This window comes from Nuphar pumila, chromosome 15 (assembly GCF_984573655.1).
Source record: "Nuphar pumila chromosome 15, dmNupPumi1.hap1.1, whole genome shotgun sequence".
NCBI classification, from domain to species: domain Eukaryota; kingdom Viridiplantae; phylum Streptophyta; class Magnoliopsida; order Nymphaeales; family Nymphaeaceae; genus Nuphar; species Nuphar pumila.
This window is the reverse complement of record NC_143263.1, coordinates 18,561,449-18,577,694: the sequence shown is the minus strand read 5'-3', so window position 1 is coordinate 18,577,694 and position 16,246 is coordinate 18,561,449. Positions and strand designations below refer to the sequence as shown.

General features: G+C 37.7%; 1 protein-coding gene across 2 annotated transcripts in view; it reads right to left on the bottom strand.

Annotated features, from left to right (window-relative positions):
• Positions 1-2,933: 2,933 nt before the first annotated feature.
• The window catches only part of LOC149814698 (pre-mRNA-splicing factor of RES complex protein), a 38,975-nt gene continuing 25,662 nt past the window's right edge, over positions 2,934-16,246 (bottom strand). For both annotated transcript variants that reach the window (XM_089990206.1, XM_089990205.1), the window contains 4 exons: positions 10,497-10,600; positions 6,304-6,376; positions 6,047-6,227; positions 2,934-3,383 (listed from right to left, as the gene is read on the bottom strand). In XM_089990206.1, the coding sequence (XP_089846332.1) occupies positions 3,298-3,383; positions 6,047-6,227; positions 6,304-6,376; positions 10,497-10,600 (444 nt within the window). In that variant the 3' untranslated portion in view covers positions 2,934-3,297. The remainder of the gene's footprint in view (positions 3,384-6,046; positions 6,228-6,303; positions 6,377-10,496; positions 10,601-16,246) is intronic.

Below are 16,246 nucleotides of genomic sequence, written 5' to 3'. Positions count from 1 at the left end.
CATGGTGCTCGGTATTGGGCACGAACCCAAGTCACTGGGTTATGATGTTGTGGCTTGTTATAAACATTGTTATAAAATGTGTATTGCTCTTGCATCCCATAGAGGCTAATGCAAAGTGTTTCAATGAAGCATTTCCTGCCTTCGGAGATAGCTTGTGGGTCAATGCAATTAAAATATAGTTATGAAAGCTACAACATGCACAACCTTCACAAAAAGAAACTCTCTCATAGCAGCATTTATGCACAAATCAAGGCTTTAACTAATGGAATTTGTTTCCCCTCATCTAAATTGAGACATTTTCTGCTCACCTATCTTCTGCAGTTAACAGAAGCAATTGAGTTGATTTGGAGTTTGGGTGCTCACAACCAGAGAGAGAGAGAGATTACAAGCTTTAATTATCATTTATTTTAATTACAATGTAACCAAGAACTGGGCATAACCAGTATTCCTCATGAAACCACACATTACAATCAAAAGAGCCAGGTTCTGTCTTTTCATCCCCATCAATCTGATACACAACTAAAACGGTGTTGGCAAGCTAAAGGATGAGCTGAACTCAAGGTAAAGGAGATGTCAACTGAGATCACGCCAAAGCTCCTCTAATGTCCACCTGTAAAAAAAACGAAGAGAATCAAAAACAAAGTTGTAGACTTCAATGGTGCACAAGGGGGTGGTAGTCTGTGCCATGATTCTAATCATAAGCAAGAAATCAAGCACATAAAGGTGGACTAGCACATAAATAAATCAATCAATAGTATAATCTATTCACCTGTGCCTCAACAACCTGAGGGTCGATTATACATACAGGTGGAATGACTTACTAACCACAAATGAAAAATTATTTATAACTAGATTTCATACAATTTTAGTACAATTATGATCACTAGGTTCTACACTGTAAAGCATTCAAAAATGTCAAAATATGTTAAAAATAATGATGACAAGTATGGGTGGCATTTTTCCAGACAATTTCACCAAGCTCCGGAGACTGTTTGTAGAAATTGATAAAAGAGATGTTATCTCATGAACTGCCACGATTTCTGGGTTGAACCAGAATCAGCTTGGATTTGAGTCTCTTGTGCTCTTTAGACAGATGTTGCAGGAAGGAGTCAAGCCAAATCATATAACACTGAAGAGTAGCCTATCGGATTTGAGTCCCTCGGAACGCATACTTAAAACAGAAGTTAGAGAGGCGGAGGGGAATGACAAGAAAGAGACATAATCATCCAAAATTTTAAAGAAACACAAAAAATTGAGCACCGATCGGCCAAAATTTTAAAGAAACACAAAAAATTTATATCCACGTTAAACATCCAAAATGTGAAAGTCACAACTCAAGCATCCATAATTTATATCCAGCTTAAACATCCAAAATTCAAGAGATTCTCTATTTTTAAGCATCTACATTTCAAAGAAGATTACATTTACTACATTTGACGATGTACTAGATTTGACTAATGATCCGTAAGAAGAAAAAAGAAAAATAGCAGCAAAAGTTTAAAAACAGATTAAAATCTGAAACAATTAAGACAAATAAAGCTCAGCACTTGGGCTTTCTTTGCCCAGTTGATTTTTATCTGTACCAACTTCATGCCGCTCCGGACCAACTCGATTCACCTTGTCAAACCAATTCTGAAAACAACAGCCTACAGTCAAAACTTGGGCAGCTCAGCTTCCATGGTCAGTTGGCACCCGGCTCACTGCAACTTAGCACCAAAACCGTTCAACTGGCATATCTAGTCTAAAATCATTTAAATGTAGATTCACATGTTGTTGTTGATTGGATCCGGATTGACCATTGTAATCCACTACGCTAAGCAAGATGCGTGGAGTTTGGACTAACCATGAGTTTGTTGGTGACTCCTTGATTGATCCTATGACGGACCCGAATGCACACTGTGGCCTAGTGAACATATCAAACTTAAAGATAAGCTATCCCGCTCACAATGACAATGGTTCCATCTTTGGGTATTTGTATAATGCATGGACCAGCACATGTGACAATCATGTGCCATCTTTGACAAATTTAAAACGGGGGAAAATGGCAAAAAGGGATTGTCTAAATAGGGTTGAACTAATATTCTATCATCTTTATATCTCACGAAATGTTCTTTGGATGGACCTGGATTCATTCAACCCACTGTTAGCATAGGTAGGGTTGTCAATGAGCGAGTCAGGGTTGACCCAGACCTGCCCATACAAGTAGTAACCCCTGATTGTTTGGTAGCAGCTGTTATTACACATCACCTTGGGACGTTGCAAGTTCAAATCCCAATGGTACGTTGTATAACTGGTGGGGATCTGCCTAACCGCAGCTTGCCTATCAAAAAAAAAAAACAATTCACTCGAGTTCTTGGTGCTCGGGGGCTTGCAAAAGCCTTTTTTGGGCTGGTCGGCTATTGCTAATAAAGTCTCATGGAGGATCAGCAATGGTAATCTATTCTGGTCTAAACCATGGTAACAATCCATTTTCACCCGAGAAGCCTTCAGTGTGAACTATGATGAGGTGCAAGGATAGTTGAGGTTTGCTATGAGAGACGATATAGAATTCTATTCTAGACTCTGAAGAACTGCAGAGGCACTTCCAGTTTAAAATCATGTTGGCTTCAGGCAATTCACGTAGTAATTTGGAAGGTTTAATGGACAAGGAACAAAATCATCGACAACAATGAGACTTTTTCCATAAGGATGCGACCGGAGATTTGAGCAGCCGGTTCAGAGAAGCTCCTGATGTTTGAATGGCCAACAGCCGCTGGTGGACCAGATTCAGTAATATCCAGGAGGACAGACCACCAAAGGAGGCCTGTTAATTAGCTTCCACATTCTTTAGTAACTGACAAAATGGATTTGGATTCAGTCAAACATGCAACCCAAATCCGTATCATGACATCCCAAACACTGTTGTACGTTAGGATAGATCTATGGAAAAGAGCTGCCGCAATATTAGGCGTATGCCTAAATTTCCACCCATAAACACACTGCCACAGTTCATTTTTTGTGAGCAGCAGAAATGATTACAAGACCATAAGATACAATGAGAATCCACCTTCACGATGCACAAGACAAGCACGAGAGCTCTTTTTACCAACGAAGGATGAAAACACTATCACATAATTGCGACAATAAAATCAAACAGCGCAGCCAATCCTTTGGCTTGGATGGCTCAACAAGCACACGAATAAGATTACGCTTTATTTGGCTGGCTGCCTGTCTGCCTGTCGGAAAATGGAATATACAGCAAACCCCATTGTTTGCAGGACCATCATAAAGATGTCTTCGGATCTTCAATTGGCTTTTTCACATATCTGCAACAGACCAGAGATAGGACTCATCTGCAGTTGCCTTCTTATCATTCTGTCTCTTGAACAGATCCCTTTCAAATCCTGAAAGCAAATCAAAATTTCATTATGTAACGACCATTGTACTCGCTACTATGTATCAAATTATCAATTCTAATTCAACTTAACATGTGTAGTTTTATAGCATTCAGGTCCATGCATCAGTTCAAATATTATCAACTCACATCAAGCATTCCAGCATGAACACTTGCAGAACATGTGCAGTTGGGTATACAAGTGTTAATAACTTGATTGTGCATTCCTCGACTTCAGTCCAGTATTCGGTAGGTCTAAACAAGAATCAATCGTGGTGAAGAACACGCAGCATCGATTACATGATCAGACTCTACTAATCTTATGTGATGAAATAATCACGCTTTTTTTTATTGTGCATTCCTCAACTTCACTCCTTCATGGAGGAAGGTGAGGGATGCAAACGAACCAGATCCAGTATGAGTTTTATAATTTTTGGTTGTTCCAACCCAATCCAGATCCAACTTTCCTATTTATTTAACCGATACAGATGTGATCCATTTGCATCCCTAAGGAAGGTAGCTAGAGAGGAAGACAAGGATTCTCCATAATGACATTTCACAATGCAAAGGGTCAAGATTTCCTTCATTTCCCTTCAAGCAAGCAAACAAGCAAAAAACAAAAAATGCATTTTGACAAAACTTGAATTTAACCATTCTTCAGTTAGCATATTCCTTTAAAATCTTTTTGTCATAGGTATTTATTAATCAACCACCAATTAGCAAAGACTTCCAACAAACCACTCAAAGAGATCATTCTAGTCACATGCAACCAGCTATAGTTATCTTGCGAAAAAAAGGGAAAAAAATCTAAGTTCACTCTCCATGAGGCCAACCACACAAAGACGTGGAAGCGGCTCCCAAATCTCAAATAACAGCCCTAACTTATCACAATAAACCCATTTTTAATTCCTTTTAGTGAAGAAAATCACAACAATCACGATCCTAAAAACTGCATGACTTGTTCATTTCAAAAACCTGACAGTAAAGACCACTAAAATGCAATGAGCCTCTCCCAGTTCTGATCAAACCTAAGTAGTCCATATTTGCAATGACCCCTATTCGAAAAGCTCACAGTAACAACCACTCAAATGTAATGATCGTGTCCCAGCTTTAATCACACTCCAATACCTACATATTTCTAATGTTTTCCGCTTTATCCTTATAATGTCTTGGAGGAAAAAACCCAAAGTTTAAGTTTCAACACAAGACACTGAAAAGCTGTCCTTGTTGGTATAAAAAGATAACCCACTCCCAACATGTCAAAATGCATCCGCACAGAAAAGTGATAATTAATACTTCAATTGTTGTGCACTTTAAATGTTTTATGTGCTATCCTAGGCCTATCATATAGGTACCGGAGAGCATGAAAGTAGGGTACAACACAAGAATTTCAAAAATTACAGATACGGGAGTAAAGCTACACATGTCTGTGTGTGTGTGTGTTTCTTTTGAGAAATGTATGTGTGCATGTATGTGAGCATGTGTATCAAACACCATAAATTAATGGATGAAGAACCATTTATGCATTAACAATTGATGCAAATGATCCCACATAACTAGTAGTGGGTTGGGTCAGGATCAGGTCAGATCCGAAACTGGTCTGACCGTACCCATACTAGTACATTTTTTGACACCAGTTAACACGAGTATGCACCCTTATGGAAACACCCATGTTACATAGTCCTAGGACATTTCAGCCATGTTTTTATAAATACAGCCATCATGCCTTGGGTACATGATACGTTTGTCAAAATATCTCACTCATTACTTTCTGTTTATCAAGTAATACCAGCAATTTGCGCAAATAATCAAATGTGAATAAGAAATTTCAAGACATGCTACAAAAAATAAACAATGACAGTTTAAGAAAAGCCTAACAATACAAGATGTCACAATTCTCAGTCTCAGAAAAATCTTGCGATATTTTGAAATTTTGGGTTTTTTCAATAAAATATCAGAAAGTTTCAGTATATATAAAAATATAATAACATAGTATAGATTACTAAAATATTTAAAATTTACTTTTTATTGCATTAAGATCGTTACAAAAATTCAATACTTTCAAAAGTCTCAGTATATACATGTACCATGAAAGCATGTTCCAATTTCTAAGAACTGATGTGTCATACGAAGCATATCTGCAATGTGTCCCATTACCGCATCCATATCCATGTGACTTAGGCCAGAATAGCTGAATAAGGTAGATGCTGGACGCAACTTTCAAATGGAGTGGAAACCCTAATCCCTCGGTAAGCCCCTTTCATTTACAATTTATACTTTATATTCCTTTTAAATTACATGCAGGTCATGGGTGGTTTGTACCTGGTACACCAAATGGCTGGGCCAGGCCAGACCTAAAATATCCCGAGTGGCACAACTTGAATATATATATATATATATATATATATATATATATATATATATATATATATATATATATATATATATATATATATATATATATATATATATATATATATATAATGCCACATTGAGACTCCGTTTTGACTGTCATTCTCTATCCCTTTATATACAAGTCATATTGGAAATTCACAAAAGTGGTCTAATCCCCATATCCATGTGATATATATAAGATTAATTTCAACTAATTTGTCTCGATTGAAATATTGAAGATAAAAGGCAAAAAGATGTCAAAAAATAAAAAGTGCATACCATTACTACGATCAACTCCATCCCAATGACGTCCTGGTCTTATACCATAACGGTTTACAGCCGGATCTATTCCTCTCCTTAACCAGCTATGGCTGGGTATGGCTTGAGGGACCACAAAACCTGACTCCTTCATCTTCTCATCATTTCCCAGGTCTTCCAATTCTAGAACAGGATCTTTACGCTGAAATTTTAGTTGAATCATAAATAAACAGTCCCAACAAGCATAACATGATAAACATTTAAGTAAAATCTATTACCTTGATCAAATGAGCCATAGGATCACCCCATCGAATTTTCTCCTTAAGCATTTTGTCAAGTTCAGGATCATCACTGAAATTTGCACAAAAGTATGATTGGACTAACTTAAACATCAATAATTCACTTGAGAAAGCCATAAGAACATAGATGCCACCATTATACAAACGAGAAAGCAATGACATACAGATACAAGCTAACGAAGTCTATTAATGAGAGCGACCTTTAAAATATAATGCGTCAGTGAATCTAAAAAATCATTGCATTACATATGAAAAATAAAAAAACACATCAACGACTAGAAAACATGGGTGACTACCTGTGTCACATGGACAAGGACACAAGCAAAACAAGAAACAAGCATGCCATTTTTCTAAAATGAAGGACGGGAGATTTATTTATTTAACCCCACACACACACTTGGAGGGTTTTAGAACTCCAAATTCTTATTAGTTATTGCATAATTACAATTTATAAGTTACCACAACACAGTTGGAAAGCTCGCCAATCCAACTGTGACACGGCCAAATTCGATCAAAGTGGTCCCCAACTGAGTAAAAAATCTAGGTAACTTGGTTAGGAACCAAAATTGGCTGAGTCAATGTTTCAACTCAGCCAATTGTTATCATTGACTCAGTGGAGTCTTATATTCTTTGAATTTTTTAAAGTTATAATATAAATAATAATAATTGTACATATGCTTATTACCTATGTCACATGGGTACGGGTACGGGTGCAGGTGCGGAGGGTACGACACGGCAAGTTCAAAAAATGTGGGTACGGGGACAAGGCTATATATATATATATATATATATATATATATATATATATATATATATATATATATATCTGTGTATGTGTGTGTGTCAGTCTTGGCGGACAAATAAGATGCCTAATGAGTGGAGGAAGAGTACTTTGGTGCCTCTCTATAAGAATAAGGGTGATATACAAGATTGCACAAATTATCGTGGTATAAAACTCATGAGTCATACTATGAAACTTTGGGAGAGGGTGATTGAGTATAGGTTGAGGAAGGTTGCCATGATATCAGAGAATCAATTTGGTTTTATGCCTGGAAGATCAACTATGGAAGCTATACATCTTCTTAAACAACTTATTGAGAGATATAGAGAGGGGAACAAAGATTTGTGTATGGTTTTTATTGATTTGGAGAAGGCATAAGATAGAGTACCTAGGGATGTTCTCTGGTGGATAATGATGAAGAAAGGTATCTCTCTCAAGTACATTAGTATAATTAAAGACAATGTCCGCACTTGTGGAGGGGTGACAAACAATTTTCCTATAACGGTTGGGTTATATCAAGGATCTGCATTAAGCCCTTTCCTTTTTGCTATAGTGATACATGAACTTACGAGATCAATTCAAGAAAATGTGTCGTGGTGTATGTTGTTTGTTGATGATATTTTTTGATTGATGAGTCTAGAGCTGGGGTTAATGCTAAGTTAGAATTATGGAGACAGACTTTGGAAGCAAGAGGTTTTACGTTGAGTAAGAGTAAGACAGAATATATGGAATGTCGGTTTAGTAAGCAATGAAGTAGTGATAAGAGTGTAGTGAAGTTTGGTGAGCAAGAAATAGTGGTAGATGACTGTTTCAAATATTTGGGATCTATCATTCAAAAGAATGGAGAAATTGATGGAGATGTAAATCATAGGATTAAGGTTGGGTGGATGAAATGGAAAAGTGCAACTGGAGTGTTGTGCGATCGTAGAATGCCATTGCGGTTGAAGGTAAAGTTTTATAGAAGGACAATTAGACCCGCTTTACTATATGGTACGGAATGTTGGGCTGCCAAGAGACATCATTTTCAAAAAATGAGTGTAACTGAGATGTGTATGCTTCAATGGATGTGTGAAAAGACACTAAAAGATAAGATTCGGACCGAGGAAATACGTAAGAAGGTAGGCGTTGCATCCATTGAAAATAAGATGAGTGAGAATCGTTTACGATGGTTTGGGCATATTCAGCGAAGGCCTAATGATGCTCCGGTTAGAAGGATGGAGAAATGGGAAAATATATTAGCTAAAAGAGGTCGGGGTAGGCCTAAGAAGACTTGAATGGAGATGATAAGAAAGGATATGAATGCTTTGAACCTCACCGAGGACATGACATTGGATAGAAATGAGTGGAGGAGAAGGATTCATGTGGAGAACCCAAAATGATTTTCTTTTTGGTTCATATCGCCGACCCCAATTGTTTTGAATGAAGGCGTTGTTGTTGTTGTATGTCAGTCTTGACTTTGATCCAAGTCTGACTCGGACCTAGATCAGACCCAGGTCTGATTCCTATATAGGTTAGACTCAGGACTGAATCAGACCCGGATCAGATCAGAGCCAGGCCTGATTCAGACCTGGGTCAGATCCAAGCTTAATTCAAATCTGGTCTGGATCTGATCCAAGAATGATTCAGTTATACTTATAACACCTTCAGGCCTAGGTCTGATCTGATCCTAATTCAAGTCTGGTCTGGGTCTGATCCAAGAATGATTCAGTTATAACACCTGGACCTAGACCAGAGTCCAGACCCCAGCCTGATTGAGACCTGGGTCAGACTCAGGTCTGATTCAGATCTGGATCAGCCACAGGTCTGGGTATGACCCAAGAATGATCTCTCTCTCTCTCTCTCTCTCTCTCTCTCTCTCTCTCTCTCTCTCTCTCTCTCTCTATATATATATATATATATATATATATATATATATATATATATATATATATATATATGTTAGTCTTGACTTTGACACAAGTTTAACTCGGACCTAGATCAGACCTGGGTCTGATTCCTATATAGGTTAGACTCAGGTCTGAATCATACCTGGATCAGATCAGACCCAGGCCTGATTCAGACCTGGGTCAGATCCAAGCCTAATTCAAATCTGGTATGGGTCTGATCCAAGAATGACTCAGTTATAAAACCTGGCTGCCATGTGTTATAAGTGTATGCCAGAGTTGGGAAGAGGAAAAGAAAAGGAGTGAGAGAGAGAGAGTCTGGTCATGGTGGACAAGAGGAAGGGGGAAGGGGAGGAGGAAAGGGAAGCATCAGAGAACGGCAGTAGGTACTGATGAGAGAGAGAGAGAGAGTTACCGAGAGAAGCGTTCGACGCAAAGGCATCGAAGGGAAAAGGAGGATAGCGTCAAAGGCTCACCAAGTAGTGCAGTGCGGAGGACCATCACATCAGGTCATCCTTCGGGTTTTTTCAAAAAATGGAACATTGCTCTCTCTCTCTCTCTCTCTCTCTCTCTCTCTCTCTCTCTCTCTCTCTCTCTCTCTCTAAAGAAGAAGAAGGAGCCGCTGATGCGCACTCTCTCTGCGAAGAGGAAGAACAAAGAGGAGGAAGGAAACCTCATACCCACTGTCTCTGTCTCTCTCTCTCCCCATGCGAAGAAGAAGAACGAGGAGGTACCCTCTCTCTCTCATGTTGCTTCTTCGTCTTCTCCTCCCCTCGTTTTTATTCTCAAATAGTAAGAGAGAGAGAGAGAGAGAGTTGGGGTTTGGGTTGGGTTTCAATTGGACCCGACCCAACCCAAGCCCAGCACGTACCTGTGTCATGCCTGGTACCGGTACCCGTGTCGGGTCATGTCGACACGGGTACGTGGGGCCTTTTGTCGTGTCTATGTGACATAGCTTATTACTTATGATGTATATTATATATATGGGAAAACTTAAATATATACATATATATAATACATATGTTAACTTTTTTATGGTAAACATATATATATATATATATATAATAACACACGTACATGTTACTTTTTTAAAGTTTTTGTATTATAAATATATACTTATCATTTAGGTTAAATGTTTAATAGATTAAATAAAATCTGTGACTTGTCTCAGTCACTGAGTTGCATGTGGCTGATCTGATACGAAGCCCCAAGAATGCCAACCATGGCACAACACGATTCATGTTCATTAAGGCACGTACACAGAAGCATGTTAAAGATTAATTTTAAAAGGAAAAAAAAAGAATGGCAACAAAACAAAGGATCAAGGTCATAAAAACCACAGTTGCCATATCCCTAAAGTGTCTTTACATGTACCAGAGTCAATATTAACTTGGAGACAGACACTAACTGAAGGCTCCCATGTGACACAGAGACTGCAGTTAATCGTATAATTCAATAAGAAATAAGTGTTGTGTACAAAAATAAACATTTAAACATCATCAGATTACCTTCCTCGAGCAAAGGGTCTGTCTTTCTCAAGCTCCAACTCTTGCAACCTTGCTTCAGCTTCTCTTTTTTGAGCTAAACCTTGTCCCCATTCCAACTTCTTTTCCTGGGAAAAGAAAACGAAACATGCTTTATTAGTCATAATTGACATTCTTATCAATTATATCTTCAGATCCGCAGAGGTTCCCCAACCCACATGCATGTTCAGCATAACCAAGTGTTTAGGACATGTCTTTAGTTTTTTTTTTCTTTATCCTCTTTACCCTACTTCATCAAGTATCCCCGGAGACAGGACATGACAGCACTCACATTTGAACAAAATCTTGAAAGCACCTAGTCTCCAAATTTGACAAATAGGTCATTTCTATATAATGCAGGCACGGATTTGTGGGAAAGCATGCTTCATTCTATTTACTTAATAAATTTTCACTAAAAAAGCGTGATGGTGATGCATTAGGCTTATTACCACCATGTTCAGCAAGGTAAGCAAATGAAGGATTGAAAGCAAGGACTTGGAAAGTTGGGAACTTTTATGGGGCATTTACTGCAAGCATGCATCACTAAACAAAATTCTCAGGCATTAATATATAAGACAAATGGAAATGATTTTTGAAACTAAAACTACTGTATCTCGCAAAAATGCTTCTCAGAAGGCCATGAAGCCCTTGGAAAGGAGATTATCAGCCAAAGTGGGAATGAAGCATCCTTACCTCCCCTACCTGGTACAAGTGTTTAGTTTTTTTCATAAACTTTTGCACGTCAGTTACATTTTTTTCAACGCTAACTTTATTAGAAAGTCACATACACAGGTTCACAATTCAATAATATCATCCCATAGTCCCTCTCTCACTCGCTCCAGGTACTCCCTAAGTAATCAATGCAGCTGAAATCTCCAATATATTTAATAAAAGGTAAGGTGATGAAACTAAAGATGCTGAGTTTCAGGACAGCAAGGAGCTAGCGCTTTTATCTAGATGGAACAAATTATGATTTATGGATATAGAACTCTCAAGTGATAGCAAAACTCAGTTATGGACATTGATGATGATGCATCATGATGATAATGATGGGAAAGAGAAAAGCAGTATAGCAATGTGAATCCTAAATGTATCTATTTTTGTAGTTGACTATAAATTTAAAGCTTTTCAAGACGTGAACTTTCACCAGAGACACAATCAAGTTAGTTACATTGTTTCCTCCAAAAGATAGATACATGCACAATTAGATGGAACGATGCAACCTATTCAGTGGAAGAAACATCCTCTGAACAAAACAGTTTCTTTTGATAGAATTTCTATTTGTTTTTGTTTGCTTACACTAAAGTAAATTTTTTTTTTTGCATGAGTTGCATTTAGGAGTAGACACGGACTTGGCTTCAACCAGGTTCAACTAGCTTAGATTTGTCATGCCCAACTTATGCTGCACTCAATTCTTAGTACTGGTGATAATGTGCTTGGTCCTTTCAATTCAGGAAAATGCAAAAGGCATCCACATTTGGCTCAGTCCAGACTCCAGACAACCTGGAATTTAAGACTAACTCAAATATTAAGCAATCCATTGTGATTCGTTAGGTGAAAAATCCTGGATCAACCACTGTACTCAGCTACTGGAACCTTATGGGACTCATGCTTACTGGATGGCTCAAATTTGTTGTCAAACATTGCTTCTTCAGACTCAATTTTAAATACATAAACCTAAAAACTCCATTCTAAAGTGGAGATTCACAATCCCAAGATTTTAGATGAGTCCTACTCTTCTTCAAGAAATGTATTTTCATGTAGAACAAGTGGAAAACTTCCATGCTTTTTGTGAATTACGATGCCCTTCAAATTTACATTTTTGCAATCTTTCTAATGCTAGACTTTAGTGGTCACGCATTGGAAATATTGTTGGTCTCATAAGATGTTTCTTTCTAGTAATTTTATAGGCTTCATAATGCCATGGAAGAAAATAAGTGAAACTGAGAGGCTTTAAATACTACAAAGAAAATAATTTAGATAGGAAAGTGAGTGGAAATAACACACTGAATCACTTGCCTGAAAGGAGTTTTCTACAATGAAATCAGCTAATAAAAGGACCAAGAGAATTAACACTTTGATAATCTAATACCACGAGAAAACTTCATGATGTTCTGCACAATCTTGAAAGCAAATTTTAAACAATCTCCTGCCCCTTGGGTGAAATACAGCTAGGAGCCACTACTTAAAGAGTATGGGTGAGAAACAAGCAGAGTGTATCATGAGAACCTTACGCTCATATCACAACAGCATGACACGATGTTGTTCATTTAATAAACCAACGATCGAGCTTAAATATGAGGCCCATTTAATTAAAAGAGTCAAGGTTGAGCATGAACTTGAGCTCATTAAGAGCTTGATAAGCTCATTTAGTATTACTAAAAATACCAAAAAGGACAGATATATATTTTGCAAGAGTTATTTTTGGCACTTTAGAAAACATTTATAATACTAGTAAAGGATTTTGTTTCAAATAACACATGATTGGTTCAAATCCTCGTCTCCCCATTATAACAGTTCAAAAAGTTTACTTTTCATCTATGTAAACCGTGACACGGCATCTGGGATGTCATACCCATGTCAACACGGGTATGGGTACCGAACTCAATGCGGGTACGCCGTGGGTCGGGTCCCACATTGCACCAGTTTGGGTCGGGTCTAATTCTGACCCGAATCAGAAAAAAACAAAATGAAATGAAACAACCCCCCCCTCCCTCTAAACCCTTGACTCTCTCTCTCCCAAAACCCTCATCTTCCCCTTTCTCTCTTGCTTGCCCTCGAAAACCTTGTCTTCCCCTTTCTCTCTTGCTTGCCCTCGAAAACCTTGTCTCTCTCTCTCTCTCTCTCTCTCTCTCTCTCTCTCTCTCTCTCTCTCTCTCTCTCTCTCTCTCTCTCTCTCTCTCTCTCTCTCTCGCTCTCTCTCTCTCTCGTCTTCCCCCTCTCTCTTGCTTGCCCTCGAAAACCTTGTCTTCCCACTTCTCTCTCTCTCTTGCCTTCCCCCTCTCTCTCACTCGCTCTCTCATCTTCGCCATTGTCTTCCCCACCTCTCTCTCGTCTTCTCCCACTCTCTGTCTCGTTTTCACCTCTCTCGTCTTCTCCCTATCTCCCTCGTCTTCCTCCTCTTCGCCATAGACACTATCTCTCTCTGTCTCTAGTCTTCTCCCTCTCTCTCTCTCTCTATCTCGTCTTCCACCTCCCCCCCCTCCCCCTCATCGTTTTTTTTCCTCTCTCTCTCTCTCTCTCTCTCTCTCTCTCTCTCTCTCTCTCTCTCTCTCTCTCTCTCTCTCTCTCTCTCTCTCTCTCTCTCTCTGTGTGTGTGTGTGACTACGATATTCTTAGCTCACCTCCGCCGATATTCCAGTGGGCAGTGAAGAGGTACTTTCTGTTATTTTTCTTTAATTACTAAAAGTTTGCTATTTCATGAGAAAAAAAATTGGTTTGCTTTTTTGTTGAACATGGGGATTTTGAAGTTACCTGTATTATCATTTTGTTGGTATAATACATGTAGACGTTGGTTGTCCAGTTCTTTCCTTTGATTTGTGATTGATGTTATGGGCCCTTAACCGGTTCCTACTTGTAAGATTGACTAAGAAATTAATTTGCTCTTAGAAGATTTAGAACTACAATCTCTATAACTTTGTTCTAAACTTTATATTCAGTTTGTATCTATTCAGTATATATTTTCAAATTTCAATTTATAATTTAGATATATTTAGTTTTTAATTTTCAGTTATTTATTCGGTATATATTTTCAAATTTTAATTTATGTTTTAGATATATTCAGTTTCTAATTTTCAATTTACATTCAGTTTGTATTCAATATATATTTTCAATTTATAATTTAGATATATTCAGTTTATATTTTTAGTTTATATGAGTTTACATAGGTTAGTTCTTGATTTTATCATTTATGATTTGTTGATTTATTCTTACATGGTATTTTTGCTTTGAATTGTTTGATTGTGTGATAGGATGGCTGATAAAGGAAACTAAGTTGCAAGTGCTAGTAGCAGTGCGACAACAAGCTCAACATGTGCTTCTAGTTTGGTACCCGAGGATCAGCCATTGTGGGCCCTTGTAACAAAGTTGGGTAAATGTCCTGGAGAGGGGGAATATGCAATTTAAGTATAATTTTTGTAATATAGAGTTTAATGGATCATACACGAGTAAAAGTTCATCTCTTGAAGATCAAAAAACAAGGTATTAGGTTGTGCTCTCATGTTGATGATGTCACACTTAAGCTGTTGAGGAAGAAACAAGAAAATGTTGATAAAAAAAGGCTATGGCGGCATAGAGTTGTATTAACATACCACTATCTAGCGATAATAGTGGTGAGGCTATGAAGAGGAGGAGATTAGATTTTGGCAAAAAACAATTGAAGGCTCGTTTAATGAACATGGAAGGGAGGAAATTGATAGGAAAGTGGCAGATTCTTTTTTTCAAGTTTCATACCATTCAACATAGCTAGAAATCTTTACTGGAAGGATCTAGTTACATCCTTGGCAAATTCTAACTTGAGTGGGTATGTGCTTCCCGGTTCAAGTTAAGAACAATCATTTTGAAAGAGGAGAAAGCAAATGTGGATAAATTATTGGAATATAAAAAGTTTTCTTGGGCTGAAAGTGGTGTTTCTATAGTGTCTGATGGGTGGACGGATATACAGAGGCGCCCTTTGATAAATTTCATTGCAACTTCAATAAAGGGGTCAATGTTTTTGAAATCAATAGAAGCGTCTGAAGACTACAAGGATACAAAGTATATGAAAGGAAAATGGAAAACTTTTAAGACAAAATATACTAGCAAATATAGTCAAAGATATGTGAAAGCAATGACCTCTTGCTATGGAATCTTGAGGTTTGCGAGACAGAGATAGGATTTTTGCTTTCCTTTCTCTTGATTCATCAATTAATGCATACGAGGAGATCCTTTTATATATATTTATATGGTTTGGCAGAGGATTTTATACATAAAACACACTTTAACCCCTTATTAGAGATTCCTTTAGATTAGAAAATATGCCTATGAACAAAAAGACTCAATCAACCTAGTCATTAACTAGTCAACCAGGTTGACTAGCTGACTAAATCAACTAGTGATAAATTAATCATTCCTCTAGTTATGATCAAATAAGCAAGAGTCAACTAGTTGACCCAGCTCATCAAAGAATGGCTTAGGAGCACCTATGACTACAACTGATGGAGGAGTCCCGTAAAGTGGTTTTTGCCTTGCCAGATGATAAAACAGCCAAGGTGGATGACAAACAGCACCTAATGAGTTACAAATTGCAAATTCAAAAGATATTTGAGTGGCTCCCAAATCCTCATTCGCTGTGGCAATGATGCAATGTTTCTGTACTCTGGTAGGGTTCTGCCCAACCGTGGCTTGCTAATTAAAAAAAAAGGAAAACCTGAAAAATCAATGTCCCAAAATGTAGGCTAATTTCATTGCTCTCTTGGTTCCTACAACCAAATGGTGTTTTATCAAAGGAGCATTAATCATGGTTAGCAATATCTTAGCAAATATGCATAAAAAAGCATTCAACAATTTCAACAAGGGATTCATATCTTGAGTTCAGAAAAGAACATCCTAGACAACTTGAAGAGAATTTTTTTTTCAATGGAGTGGCCTATGGTTCCAGCAGTGAGATTATTTGCTTGTGGAGGGCCAGTTGTGGAGCAGATTTGCTCAAGTTATCAGCACCAGGTGATCTTCAGATTTAGATCTGTTATGCTTAG